The 15,083-nt window shown below is 37.5% G+C and overlaps 1 protein-coding gene across 1 annotated transcript in view; it reads left to right on the plus strand.

The window, feature by feature from the left end:
• Positions 1–13,308, plus strand: part of L3MBTL3 (l(3)mbt-like 3 (Drosophila)) — a gene marked incomplete at its 5' end in the record, with an annotated part of 48,556 nt that extends 35,248 nt beyond the window's left edge. Inside the window, 5 exons of the mRNA XM_009081731.1 lie at positions 1,263–1,427; positions 4,845–4,936; positions 8,827–8,990; positions 10,193–10,255; positions 12,571–13,308. Of these exons, the coding sequence (XP_009079979.1) occupies positions 1,263–1,427; positions 4,845–4,936; positions 8,827–8,990; positions 10,193–10,255; positions 12,571–12,714 (628 nt within the window). The remainder of the gene's footprint in view (positions 1–1,262; positions 1,428–4,844; positions 4,937–8,826; positions 8,991–10,192; positions 10,256–12,570) is intronic.
• Positions 13,309–15,083: the final 1,775 nt, after the last annotated feature.

Consider the following 15,083-nt stretch of genomic DNA (forward strand, 5'->3'; position numbering starts at 1 on the left):
TTACAGGGAAGAAAAATGGTTTTATTGGTGCTTATTGAAAAGGTCACTTTGCTGTCAAAGACTGATACTGCTTTTACTGTCTAAGATTTAACAAGAGTTGGTTTCCTCTTCAGTCTAACTATCTAGACTACTAGGTGGTTAATTGGAATTTAAAACTGAATTTTTACCAGTTGGTTTCACTTAAGAAAATTATTTATTTGTTTCTTTTGTTTGCTGGGGTGGTCTTATTGACGTGACTGTAAATTAATGTTGCTCTTTGAAGAGCAGCCACTATAAATGCTGTCATTATTGTGGGAGTTGGGAATCAAGTTCCTGTGAGTTTTGCCAGAACAGTGCTGAAGTCTGTATCTGAAGCTTTTAAGCAGGAGCACTGGGAAAAAAGAGGAGTGCAATACCAAGATGATCATTTTCAGATGATGATTTTCGATCAGAAATTGTGGATAATAATTCTTGTGCTTATTTTGGGCTGTGAGGATATACAGAGAATTTAAGAAGGAAAATAAAAGAAGAGAGACTTTCCATTCTTTTCAAGGGCTGCATTAACATAAATGTGAAAACGGGAACATTCATTGTGAAGATTTCCAGTTCCCACTGAAATGGCCACATATTTTCAATACGTCTTTTAAATTACATTCTTGGGAGACAGTTTCAGCTTTGTGCTTTAAAAACCAAAATACTTGGCTGTCAAAGAGTGCTGCCTGATTCAATTGTTCTTATAAATGTAGAGTTTTAGACCTCTGAAGTGTTGTAACTACACCCTGACAGGTAGCCCCAGTACCATCCCAGTGAATGCAGGAGCAGTTTGAGGAGTGTCCTCTGTGGCAGGGACCATACCAAGTGCTACTGGTTTTCATTGTCCCAATTAAGATACTGCATATAATATTTTAAAGGCTGCACAGTGTAATATCATGGGAGAGAAGGGATAGATGGAAAATGATACTCCAAAGTGTTCTTGTATTTCAAATGTATGAAGTGCTTAGCTTATAATCAAAAATAATACTAGAAAATTTTTCTTCCTGTTGAACTGCCTAATCATTTTACCTTTGTTTTAATGGAGAAGAGAGGTCTGTATTGTGATTTCTGAAAATCTCAGATACACAATTTTGTTGGTGGCAAGTAAAAACTTCTGTGTATTTCTTAAAGCAAACAATAAAGCACCTCATATGTCTTCACTTATACTAACTACCTCCATAGAGAAAATAAATTGAAAAACAGCTTAGCTGCTTTCACTTTTAAACATTTTGTTAATTTGTTTTAAACAGTGACAGAAAATGCCCCAGCCCTGGTCACGTAGGTGTGAAATCTTCAGCTCACCATCGACCATCTGGGAAAACTGTACCAGAAACAACTAAGCTGGAAGATGCAGAAAGTAAATCTCCTTGCAAGAAGCCCCTGTTATGTGATGTGAAAGAAAAGAAAGCACCTGGGTAACTCTCACTTCCTTTCAAAGTATGGGTTGTTTGGAGTCAGTCAGTTTAAAGTGCAACTTAGCAGGCAATACAGTGCAGTGATTTCTCTGTGGGATCCTTCACAGCAGTGGGGAAGGAGATGGAAGTTCCTAAGCTGTCTTTATATTAGAAATAGGGGAGAAGGGAGTGTCACAACATATGCTATAACAATATCTATGGTATAAAAAGATACCTTTGAAGCTAAAAAGATGCAATTCAGTGTTTTCATGGGAATATGTGAGGCAATAGGATTCCCTCCTTTTTAAATGAGTGACAGTATCACTGCATTATTTTATTGGCTATTTTCATACAGAAATAAAAGACACCCTGAAACATGAAATGTCATTTGTTGCATATTTACATGAGCTACATTATTTGGTTTTCATAACATATGAAATATAAGTGTTAGCAGTAATAGTGTTTTGAGAGACAGACACATTGGTATTATAGGGTAAATACCTCAGGTCAAGCTGATGATTGAAATGCAGCTGCTTTGTTAAGATTTGGACTTTCATGGTTCTTGTGAGTCCCTTCCAACCAAGGATATTCTATGAATTAAATAGTTTGAAAACACTGCAAGATTTTTTTTTTAAACTTTTTTTTCAAATTGAAGCAACCAGATCTGGCAGTGTTTTATGTTTTCCCTTCCTTTTTCCACAATATTTTTTTTCTTTTCTGAACTATTATTATTTCCTTTCTTGCAAAAACCCATGCTAAATAAAAAGTCAAATGTAGTGTGTAGTGTTTTGAATCTTTTTAGATTTGGCCAGCTTTTCTTTTGAACATCCTTTCATGTTTCAGATTATATTGTTCAAATTATACTGGAAAAGGAGCATCAAGCAGTATTGATATAATTTCCATACTACAAATAAACAGCTTTTGCTAGTCTTACTCAAGTGAATTGAAACAGAAAAAAAAAAAAAAAAGACAGTTTCAAGTGAAATTTTTAAAGAACCCATGTTCAAAAATAGTTGTAATTCATCATTTTAGCCATAGTTATAGTAAATTGACCTTTTTTAAGAAATAAACTTTGGCTTTACAGGCTATGTCTTAAGATTAATTGAAGAAAACTGGTTTTGATTTTTTTATAGGGTGTTATCTTCAGAAGACTTAAAATATGCAATATTGTTTGCTGTCTGTTCACTGTGTTGAGTCATTTTCATTAAGAAAGTGAAAGTCAGTCTCGTGCCAAAATATACTGATGACTATCTGCATTTTATCATCTAGCTTTCACATTCATTATGTTTCCAGCGTAGTCAGAGGGGGCTGTCAGTTGAATAATCTTCCTTTGAAAAAGGCATGAAAAATGATGTTCACAACATTAGGTATATATGAACTGCTAGGGTTATAAAATATTGAGCATCTGGTTATTGCAATACCCGGTGGATCTTTATATGTGTATTCAAAGTACACATGCATAATTGAAGACAGAGATACACACTTCTGTGCTCTTTAGCTGCTGAGCTCATAGTGTGGATTTAATTATGTTTGACTTCATTTCAGTTGTGTATACCTTCGTATTCCAGGTAATCTTTTGATTCATAGAAGTCCTTGATTGAGGACCCAACCACATACATACTCAAACATGAATTTTATTTTGTTGCGTTAAATATAAGTGGCACTCAGCTAATCTCCACTTCCACTTACTCCTTTCCTTTTCTTTTTTTTAAGGTATCTATACATCAAAAAATTATAGTAGAAAATTTTTATTTTCAAAAGTATCTATGTAAATACTGCAGTCTGTTGCTCTGGAATGTTCCTGAGATTCAAATTCAACATAAAAATTACATGCCTACAGCATATTTAATTTTAATTTGAACGTATCATCAGAGTACCTCAAGAATTTTGCTGTAATAGAAATTGCACTCTGGAAATCTTTACAGTGAAGAGATGTGAACACTCAGGCTTGGGAATCAAGTGATACTGCCTCTTAAAAGAAAATTTGATTTATCTTCCAACCTCTTCCCCAAAACCTTCAATTCATGATGCTATCTTGTGTTTAACTGGCGAGGTAAAATTTCTGCATATATGTTGCTGTGAAAATTGTCCTCAAGAAAATAGAGAGGTACATGTTTCCTCACAGGTTTCATCTTGCACCATTAATAGTGTGTTAATTATATTTCTGTTTATATCAGTGAACTTGCAGCTCCTAGTTGATTTCTTCACAAATGCTTTCTTGTATATAATATATAAATGGTATTTAATAGTATAAATGTAAACAATGGAAATAAACAGATCTGTTTCTTTGGATTTGTTTTTTTCTTCAGATTTGTTTTTGAGGTTAGCTGTTCATGATGTCTAACACGGTGTTAGGTCTAGATTGGCTTTTTATCTGTGTTTATGACATTTGTAAAGGAGTTCTTGTTGACTGCTTCTGTGGCAGATCGTAAAGCTTCAGTTCACAGAGTAGTGGGCTTTCTTGTAATCATCACTCTGAGATGATGCTGTCTGGTGTCTATTTTTAGAATATGCTTGTTATGTACTTAGTGCCTCTGAGAGCTCTGCATCTGTGATGGTTTAGTAAGAATTGGCCAAAGTGTTCTCAAGTTCTTAAAAGCAGAAGGAAATACACACGTAATGTCAGCAAGTTCATGTCATTTTATGTTTGTAAGAAACCAGGCTGGAAATACCTCCTGAAGGTAGAGTTTGAGAGGGAACTTCCCAGGGGCTGATGTTAAGATGCGTATGCACACACACAAATGCACACACACAGACATACACTTGCCTTGAGAAATTGTCTTTTTTCCACCTCTCTTGCCCCATTTTTCTCAATTGGGGGAAAGCATTCCCTCTTTGTAAATGGGCTGGCAAAGCTGAGGGAGCAGACACAGGCAGCAGGTAAAGAGCAGCTCTTCAAGCTGGGTAAGAAGTAATGCAAAAAAACAAATAGAATACAGAAATTCTCAGTGGGATGATTAGCAGCTACTCAACAGGGTGTCTGTAGTAAAGGAGTTGATCTGGGGTGTAGATGAAGGTTGGGCAGAGAAAAAGGAGTAGATGTTGCTTCAGACTGCTCCTGAAAATGGCCTGGATAACCAGTAAAGCTTTGTAAGACATGCAGCTATATATGTGGTTTTATCTCTTCCCATATTCTGCTGTAGACATATTCACTGCCTTCATTTGTATATTTTCCAGTTTCAATTATGAAGTCGTGTGTCAATATGATTTACGTAATCTTAGCTTACACTGTTCTTGAGCCTTCATTGCAAAATTCATGTCAGTAGTCACGCAATCTGTGTAAGTCAGAAATGAGATTCTCTCTGTTTATTTTATGATGATATAACATGCTCTGTATGGGAATCCTGGGGTGTTAATAGGATTGTTAGCAAGAGATGTCATCATGCTTAGTAGTTTTTATGATGTATTAATAAAAATTGAACATCTTATTTTCCTCAGTGGAGTACCACAAACAAAGGATGCTATAAAGAACAAGGAGTGTGAAGAAGAGGAAACAGAAGATAAGCTGTTCATCTCAAGTGAAATTAAAGGTAAATTGGCAGTACTTCATTTGTTTCACATTAAAATCTACAGAACTGAAGAAGCGTGATGTTCCTTGAAAATCTCATGAAACTGCTTTACAACTTATTTTCCACATTCACTATTTGTGTCCAAAATTTCTTGACAGCAACACTTTGAGCACGATGTTTCTTTATCTTGTAATCATTAACGACATTATCACATTTCTAAAGATGAGTGCAAAATAAATACAGTTAGGTCTAAGAGGCAGCATGTACTCTGAAGGGGCAGTGTGCTCTTAACATATGAGAGAGACATTCCATCTATTGCAAGAGCTGTGATAAAGGTGTTATGGTGTTTTGAAACATGATGTAGTTCAGAATTCTAGAGAAAATGAAGCATTAAAAGAACAAAGTCTCTAAAGCAAATAGAAGAAAGAGGTTTTGGTAATTCTAAGTATTTTGTTTCGGCATAAACTTTTGTTTCATGCAGTTTTGATGTGGACTTTACATAACAATTAAAAAAACCAAATAGTTGGGAGCATTTTGAATTGTCTGGATTTCTTTTTTTTATAAAGGCTAGGAAAGCTGGCCTGATTTCGTGAAGCATTTTGAGTTCGACAGAATTAACTCTTTGGATAAAGTTTCACCAACAAGCTCTGCTAAGTAGGTTCTTGCATAATTAGATTTGTAAAAATATGACACTCTATTACCCTGTTGTCTAGAAAAGTTCTCCTTTTTATACACATAATGTTGTGCCATTATGTGTTTACATGTGCTGTAATAGTTAATTTGTAGGATGAAAATGGTCCATTGTGTTCTTGTCCTCAGTCATGGAAAACTCAGGATAAAGTAATTGCAGTTTTATGAACAATGACTGTTGAATATCTGTACTTGTTGCCCTATTTTTTCTACATGTCACTTAAAAACATTGTTACTCTTCAGCCTACTTTTTTCGTACTCGCTTGACCAGTTCTCTACTGATAACTTTATAAAATGTGTACTACTATCTTCCCTTTTTTTGAGAGAGAGATTATTTGGAACTAAAGAACTCCACTGAAATCACATCCCCTTCGTACTTTTTTTTCAGATATAAATCTTGTGCTTAAGGGCCTCATACATGCTAAGAGCTAGAACCATGCAGGAGGGAATGAGCAATGTTAATGGTCTCTTACTAATATTAGAAAGTATTTGCCATTTAGCTTCTCTGAAATTAAGGTTATATTTTTTTCTGTGGTAACTCACTAAGATGAATTAAGCAAGGTATTGTTCAGAGAGAAGGATAAGGAGGTGATATGAAGAAGAATGTAAAGGCAGGTGTCAGCAGAGAAAAAACAAGTCAGGTATAAAAGCATGAACTTACTGCATTTAACTGCTATCTCACATGGAGCTGACTAGCAGATTTTGTTTCTTCACTTATATGGTTCAAGAAGCTGTTTGTGGTTCTGCGATGAAACTGGCTAACCCAATGGCACACCTCAAGTTGCTCTTCTCCTAAATGTCCCAACTGAGACAAAAGTTGGAGTACATCTCATATTTTCTCTGGCTCAGAAACACAGATTGACTCTCTATGGGAAGCAGGGTTTGCAGAACAAGGAATACCAAAGCATGAGGGTGGGGATAATTTTTAGATGTCTGGTATTACAGACTTACATTGTAGCCAAAATGCTGTCCTTTGGACCATCTGTTGAAAAAAAGGTTCCCCACACTAAACTTAAACTTCCATTTTTTTGTGAGGTGGTTACACCTGCTGCAGGGTTAGGGACTTTTATTTTTTCATATCTTCATCTAGTTGGGTAAATTGGCACTTCACATGCTCTTTTTGTGCTCTTCGTCTTACCTGTGAGGCAGATACTACACAGGCTGAAAAGCAGAGGTATTTATTTATGCCCACATCCCTCAAAGGCATTCCATGTCAGTAAATAGAGCTCTTGAATCCGAGTACATGAAGTACAAGGTTTGACATTATGCAGTGTCATGTTAGTTACCAGCTGACCCGTGTTTGTTTGAAGTTTTAAAAGAAAAAAACCTGGAGCATGGACAGATGCCCAGCATAGATTTTTTTTCCATTTGGAATTGTTAGAATTTGACATAACTATTGAAAATGGAGGCATATGGGACAGATAGGTAACCTTAACTGTCATTTCTGCTGCTCACTATGCATGTACCTACATACTGTTATGTATCCATATGTTACACTCCATATGTGTGAATATGGGATGTAATTTGCCTGGAATTTTCTTTAGACAGTGTTGTAGTCTGCTATTTATCTGGCAGTATCAATGTATTACATGTTTAGTGAATGAAATACAAAAAAAATAACTAAACTCTTATATTTTTTACTCTTAAGAGACCTTTTTGAGAAGGAAAAATGTCAGAGGATAAGGATGGAGAAGGGATTCGAGGGAACAAAGTAAAATAGTCTTTACATAAATCATGCTTGGTGCCTTGCAAGACTCATTCCTTTCTCACTGAGATTTCTACTAGTATTAGAAGCTCTAAGGAGCATTTGAAGAACAACAGCGAAGTGTAAACAGACATGCAGAGATTAGGGAACTGACTTCCAAAAGTGAGAGCATGATGGTAGTAAAAAATTAAGGAGTCTGTTTTAAAAAAATGGAAGAGTGGTCTGACAGTACTGACTAAATGGCTTAAGAGTCAACTTCTGAATAATAGACATTGATATAAAATCAGAATGAGTCTTGAAAGTAACAAAAAATTAATCTAGAGGAGCAAAACAACACAGGCAAATGTAATAACATCCTATATTGGCTGCATTATATATTCTAGATCAGCCCCGCTGTGCTGGCAAAAATCTATAATGGGAAGTTGTGCCCTAGTTGTTGCGCACAAATGTGTGAAAACTAGAACAGTAAGGATAGGTTGAACTGTGGTTAATAGCAACTTTCCAAAAATGGAAATGCAGCAGGAGTGGAACTGCAACAGAAATGAGTGATCCAAACAGCTTAGGGATCTGTGAGTAACTGCATGAAGCCATGCTAGCAAGTAATATTAGGCATAAGTTCTTTGTTGGCTGTTTCATTCAGAAGTGAATTTCAGAGGTTTTCCACAAATTTAGTTGGCAATTGGGAAGCATTTGGGCCTGAGTTCATATAGCAGGCATGTTGCTTTTGCCTTTCCAGAGGATCAAAATGAATGTAGATGTCTTATGAAGTTTGACATCATTTGAGGCATTCCTCTTCACTCCTTCCTCCTACACACATCTGCAACTGCTGCTTCTCTCCAGACAAACAGCAGCATGTGGCTGAAGACACCCTCCCACCAGTACATTACCTTTGAGGCTGCTGGGATGAGAACTTACTCTTTCCATTGTGGGATGAGTGAGATAAAAAGTAGCATGGAGGAGTTAAATGTTATTTTCCAAATAAAACATTCAGTTCAAGTGGAAGCAGAGAATTTGCAGACATTTGCGATTTTTCCTCAGAAGAACTGAAAAACATTTTATTGTGGATGAGCCATAAATGTTGTGTGGGCTGGAACTGTACAACTGATTCACTTGGAATTTTGTAGCAGTGAATTTGTAACAACTCAACCATGGAATTAAGTTAGTTTTTGTACTGCTGTACAACTATTAAATGTGGGTGTGATTCATTGTACCAAAATATTTTAAATTATTTGATCTATGGTATGGTGTGCTAACAGTTGTGTTGGCATAGAATTGTGTTGTGTTGGAAGAGACTTTGTTCATGTAAGGGCAGTTATGTTTATAGAGAGCCAATATAATGATAGTCATGCTGGTGGAAGAACAGTCATGGTACTCTTAATTCTGGTGTAAGCAAAACTCTATAGCTTGTGTAGGGAGACTCATGTTTACCAATGGAAATGAATATGTTTTTACTGTGACTGATCTTGTCACTGACTGAGGGATTTAATGCTTTTTTTATTGCTTCCTGTTGTTGAAGATGTTGAAGAACCCAACACGCAGAGGCTTCTTTCTCAACCAGTTATTGTGTCTTCCAAGTTGCAAATCCCTGGCCTACCCTTGCGCTGGGAACAGCAGAGCAAGCTCCTTCCAAGTGTAGCTGGGATCCCAGCCAGTAAAGTGTCGAAGTGGAGTACAGATGAGGTAGGTTTCCCCTCTATTTTCTATCTTGCTACCACTGCACAGAGCTTTAGATTATCCCCATAGATTAACAACAATACATTAGTATTTAGAGGATTAGACTCAGCCAGACCTAACGTAACTGATCCCCAAGATACCTGCTCTGCTGCCATGCAGCCTGGCAAGCAGAAGTATTAATGTGAAGTATTACATGTGCATAGATACAGAAAAATATGTATAGTATATATAGAGATAATACATGCACAGATGAATATGTAAACATGCTCACTGGCAGTAAAAAGGTTAAGTGCTACATGTATGACCCAGCAGATCAGGTGCTCAAGGTCTACACTACTAACATATACTATCCACACAAACATTCTGGAATGGTTTAGGAATCAGCACAAACCGAGACGCTAATCCTGGTGCACAGTTTGGATGTGGCACACTGTTTTGGAGGATGAGAGTATAGTGCAGAGAGGAATGGTATGGTTATGGTCAGGCCATAACAGCTGATGTTAAGATCAGAGCCCTGCCTCTGTTCAAGTATGTAATAATGCTTGGACAGACATGTTGCTGAATTTAGGAGCTCCCTAAACACAGTCACATAGTCTAGTGTAGAAAGATTTTGTTTATTCTGCACAGGGTGCAAGGTGAAGGTTTCCACAAATCAAACACACCGAGAGGTAAAAAGTTACATCTTTTGCACGGTAAAATTTACATGGAACACACCCGTCTAATACATATTCTCTGCATTCCTAATGCATATTTACTTAAGTAATATAATCTTACGAAGTGCTTGAAACAAAAGGTTACTTCCTTCATTAAACAACTTCTATTGTAGTTGTCAGTTAAGTTTACAAAAGGTGAGAAAATACAGCCTGGAGGTTGACAGAGTCTTGTCATTACTTTACTATCAGAAGTACCTATGACTAAGGCAGTTTTCTGCACCTCTGGCAGTGGGATGTCCTCTAACCAGAGAAGAAAGAAGCGTGAACTTTGAAAAAAATGCGCTGCGGACAAGAGTGGGATGTGCTCTTTTAGTTTGCTGATTTTGTGAATCCTGTCCTTAAACATCCATTTGCATGACTCCACTCACGTACAGAAGATGGAACACCTAATATGAGGCTGTAAAAACAATAGCTAGAAGACTTAAATGAGTGTCAGTCTTTATTGCCAGAAAACACTGGTCTTAGTAAATCTTTTGTTGTATACTTTGGTGGCAGGTCTCTGAATTTATACGGAGTTTGCCAGGATGTGAAGAACATGGCAAGGTATTTAAAGATGAGGTAGGTGAATTTTATTTCAGAAAGACTCAGAGTGCAAAGCTTGCTGTAAATACTAATTTTATGTTATCATTACAAATATATATAAACTAGTAGGATGAAGTGTATATTTAAAGTCAGATTCAAATGTATGGAATATTAAGGTTGGTTTGCAGGTCGTGAAGTGGGAAGAAAGTAAAGATAAAACTAGCCAAGTTTTAGGCCAGGTCTCTTGTACTTTTCTAGCTTTGTTCCTACCAATTGAAATTACTTAGGAACTTCATGGATTGTTACTGTTCTGTCTTAGTCTGGTTTGAGGAAATTTATAGGTAAGTATGTTATTTTAGTTCTGCAGGATGTTAATAAGTTTTTTTAAAAAGCAGAAGATAACCACCTCTTAAAACTCTGCATCTTGTCTTATCACACTTAGGTCTTGATGCTCTTCCTCCAGATATAGCCAGTTTATGAATATGATTTAAGTGAGCAGGAATTGAGAAGATCTGAAGGTTCTGATGAGGTTCAAAGGACTCACTTTGTGAGCTTGCCAGGCATGCATTTCTGATATCTGGACTGTTATGCCAAAATTGTCATTAGGAATCCATAGGGCTTTTAGATACATTATGCCATTTCCAACTAGTTTGGCATTTTCTTTTCCACTCAGAGGTTTGTTACTCCTGTTAATGTTCAAGAAGGCAGTTTGATCACAGATGCCTGAGCAAATAGTTGAGGTGCTTATCCCAGGGAGACCACCTGAATGGGCAGATCAGCCAGCTTTTTAAGTGAAGAATAATTGTGGTACGTAGACTTGAGAAGGCACCTCCTGAGAAAAATGCATACAGATGACCCTGCTAACCTCCTGCAACAAGTTTTCAGGCTGTGCTTTGGATTGCAATGATGTTGCATCTGCATATCAGAGGATCAACAGGCTGCACCTCTAGGCATTTTGCACTTGCTCAGATGTTGAGCATTTTACGGTTGCAGCTGGTATGCAAGCCTAGATCATCCCTTATGTAGCTTAGGGTGTCTGATCTATGAGTTTAAGAATAAAAGCAGGCATATTGCTAGTCAAGTCAGCAGGTGAAAAGTGCCACTTTCATTCTCAGAGGTGTAAGAAAATACTTCCCCTCTTTCGGATTAAGCCTTTCTGGCTTTGTCTGTGACTAGTAAATTAAACCTCCCCCAGTAAGATCGACCGGTATCAGTAGGTCTTTCAGTAGGTAGAAGGTACTGGTTCAAACTTCTACTATAGAAGTGAACCTGCATCCTGCTTATATTAAGATGCTGCAGCTTTTGATCTGGGCGCCCCCAGCTTCACACACTTCAGGTTCTGAGCCCACCAAGTCTGGCTTGGTGCACAAAGCAATTATGGTGACCACATGGTGCTGTTCTGACCTCAGAGTTCCTCAACTTGCAGTGTTGGAGTGTGCCTTGCAGGTTTCCTTTGCAGCATGTCTGATTCAGAAAGCTTATCTTCCAGTCCTACACAAACTTACACTGTTTTGATCTCAGATTAGTATCTCAAAGCCTAAACAGTGCTCCTGATTTAACCACAGTTGGCTTTAGGCATAGCTATCCAGCTTATATTACACTGAAAATTTACCTATAGGTATCTAACTGACCTGAAGTTTACACGGGAAGTGTTTGGCCCATTGGAACCCTTGGAAGTGAGGGCCTTGGGGCTCCTCATGTTTGGATTTAGCACTCCTGCTGACAGAGTGATTTGCTTACAGGAGAATATTCACTTGCAGTGTTTACTAAAATAGCAACTCTACAAAGCTGGCAGAAAAAATACTCTGTTTTGAAAGATTCTGTTATGTTTGTATCAAAGAGGCAGTTGTATGTAGCCTGGCCTCTGTTTCCATCTGGGATCAAATTCATTTTAATTTGCTATTTAATGAAGAGAAAGTGGTGGCCTGAAGGGAGATCTAGCTCTGTAGCTGGGAGTGCAGTCTAGAAGCTTTCTCCATGCAGGCTTGCATAAAAGGAATAACTAAGATGTTAAAAAGCATTGCTGTGCTTCAGTACAGTTGAATTGTACTTCATTTACCCATTTTACTTTTCAATAGCTTTTATACTATCAGGATGAAAATAGGAACTGGTTAGCTAAAAATTAGCCAGACAGGTGTTTTCAAACAGAAAGAAGATCATCCTGTTCTTTCAGACTAGCTGATCTGTCTAAAAGGTTGAAATCAAAGCTCTCCTGAAAGTATTTGAAAGTGTTTGTATTCAGCCAGTCCTTTATGCTGTCTGAAATTGCTGGGACTTTTCATGCTTTCTAAAACATCTATACTGCTGCACTGTCAGACCTACTAATAGCTTTGTGTGTTTTTCTTTTAAAGCAAATTGATGGAGAAGCATTTCTGCTAATGACCCAATCAGACATAGTCAAAATAATGAGCATTAAACTGGGACCAGCCCTAAAAATCTTTAATTCCATTCTGATGTTCAAAGCTGCAGAGAAAAACTCACACAATGAACTTTGAAGATAATGGAAAAATGTGCACGAGCCAGCTTTCTCCACTGGAGCTCATGTTTTATTCAAAGCACAAAGACGCTAGAACTGTTGAGTAAGGACTCTCAGAAAGGAAGAAACGTAAGTTCAGCACTGGTGGACTATTTATATTCTCCTAGAGCCAGTACATATCTGAATCCTTCTGGGAAGTGTTCAAGCTTTTGAGAAGGTACTGTGTAACAACTGAGGCAGCTGGTCTTATTTACCAAACTAATGGCGCTAATTCTCCATGGATGGTTAGGATCCCTAACTTTCTCTGGACATCAAGAAAACCCTCATTAATTATTTATGCTGTATTATATAAGGGAACGTTGATATTTTCTAAGGATTCTTGAATTCTACTTCATGTACCCATTTTACTTTTCAGAAGCTTTTACTTCATACTATCAAAATAAAAACTGATTAGCCAAAAATTAGGCTACAGGTAGCCAGATGAGACTGTTATGGCTAATATGTATTTGTGCCATAGTTGAAAAATAAAACACTTAATGTTACATATGTGACACTTTATGCTACAGCATATAACTTTACAGATTATAAAACTGTCTGTTTGCTTGTAACAAAACAAACCTTGTTGGGGTTGAAATTATAATGCTTTTTTGATAACTGAATGTTTTTACTTTTGCACGATTACAAAAATGTTATGTGAGTTTTGCCACCAGCATCTTTAATGTATTTTACCAAAAGACCAGTATAGAGAAGGCTGCAACTGAAAAATAAAGTTTGACTTCATAGAAGACTTTCTGTTTATGCTGCACAGTAGTCCCAGGCTTTTACATGGGAGCCTGCTACAGTCCTTCAGCACATGAAGGAAAATACATATGTTTGAAGACAAGGAGATTAGCAAAAAAGATAGTACATTCAATCCTCTCTGCACTTGCCAGTCTCCAGTATAGTAACCACAGCAGTGGAGGAAAACTGTGCTAAAGCTAGGACTGCTCTCTGTCTTCATATTCAACATAGCTTTGTTTTGCCAGTGGTGGGAGAATTATTTCACCCACCACTTTCTAGCTGAAAAGTCTGTTTTGTACATGAGTAAGGCATAGGGGGAAAGACAAAGCATGGAGGAAAAGGATACTTAAACGTGTGTGGTGCACCAGCACATCCTAGGTGCCAAATGCACACGTTTCACTGGGTTATTAGCAGGCTGCATATGTCACCAGCACTTACTTAGGTGAGGCAGCCTCCTTTCTTGGAGGATTATCATAACGATTTGTCAGGGAAAGTCGTTGCACTTGGTATATATATGTAAGATGTAAACCAGATGCACTTTATATGGGAGAAAGCCTAGCTACCTGTATACTGAGGACTGTTCCAGAATGTTACTTTTGCAAGAGGAGAGAGAAGAGTTCGATCAAGCTTTTTGGCAGCCTCTTCTTAGTGCTGCAGTGGGCAGTTGCTCAGCCTTTAGAGCTGAGAACGAATAGAGCATTTACATTGCACAGAGCTGGGAGAATTTTACATCTTCCCACAGATTTTGTTAGGCTGTTCTTTGGCTGGAGTTCTTAAGTTATCAAGAACTCTCTGTGCCCCTTCCAGATCGTGTAGGTGACTGGTACCTGCCATAATATGAGGTGAAACAGGGTCAGTATGAAGTAAGTTGCATTGCTCTGTTCATTTCCTTCCATAGCACTGCATAAATAATATTTTTACATTTTGTTCAATATTTGTACATTCAAATTGCACTCTTACTGTACTACAATACCAATAAAACCTGAACTGGAGCTGTCTGTTACCTTAGTGTGTGCCCAGGATTCTCAGATGTACCCAGCTGTTCCTGAAGGTGGTGTGCAGTAATTGCTCACCATAGTTCACTGTGGCCATGAGCTTTGAAGAGCAACTTGGCTGCTGCTGTCTCTCCCTTAACATTTACTCCTAAGGCTCACAAGCCTCTTGCTGTCACAATCAGAATCCCATTTATAGACCTGGATTTTGTCACTGGCAGCAGCTGAAGTTGCCCATGTAGATCAGTAAAATGCTAAATCCTTCTGTTTTCTTTCATTCTGTCCTTCCATGTAATTTATTTTCCTTCACCCTCTGTGTCTCTCTTTTGTGCCAGGTCTGTAGCCTGCAGTAATAACCAATGAAGATATTTGCAGCTCGACAGGGATTACTTGGGGATATTAGCAGCTCCCTGAATTTTTATATACACCTACTTACAAAGTACTGTGGTTTAAGAAATGGGTTTGAATTAATACTGTTCACAAAATGTAGAATAAACCTCACTTAAATGATGCAGAGCCCAATTTTTATTCATACAGCTATCACGTACAAGAGTGAGGACATGCATAATCCTTACTTTTATATCCCATATGATGAGGTCGCTGGGTGTAGCCGCCT

This window comes from Acanthisitta chloris, unplaced genomic scaffold (assembly GCF_000695815.1).
Source record: "Acanthisitta chloris isolate BGI_N310 unplaced genomic scaffold, ASM69581v1 scaffold27919, whole genome shotgun sequence".
NCBI classification, from domain to species: domain Eukaryota; kingdom Metazoa; phylum Chordata; class Aves; order Passeriformes; family Acanthisittidae; genus Acanthisitta; species Acanthisitta chloris.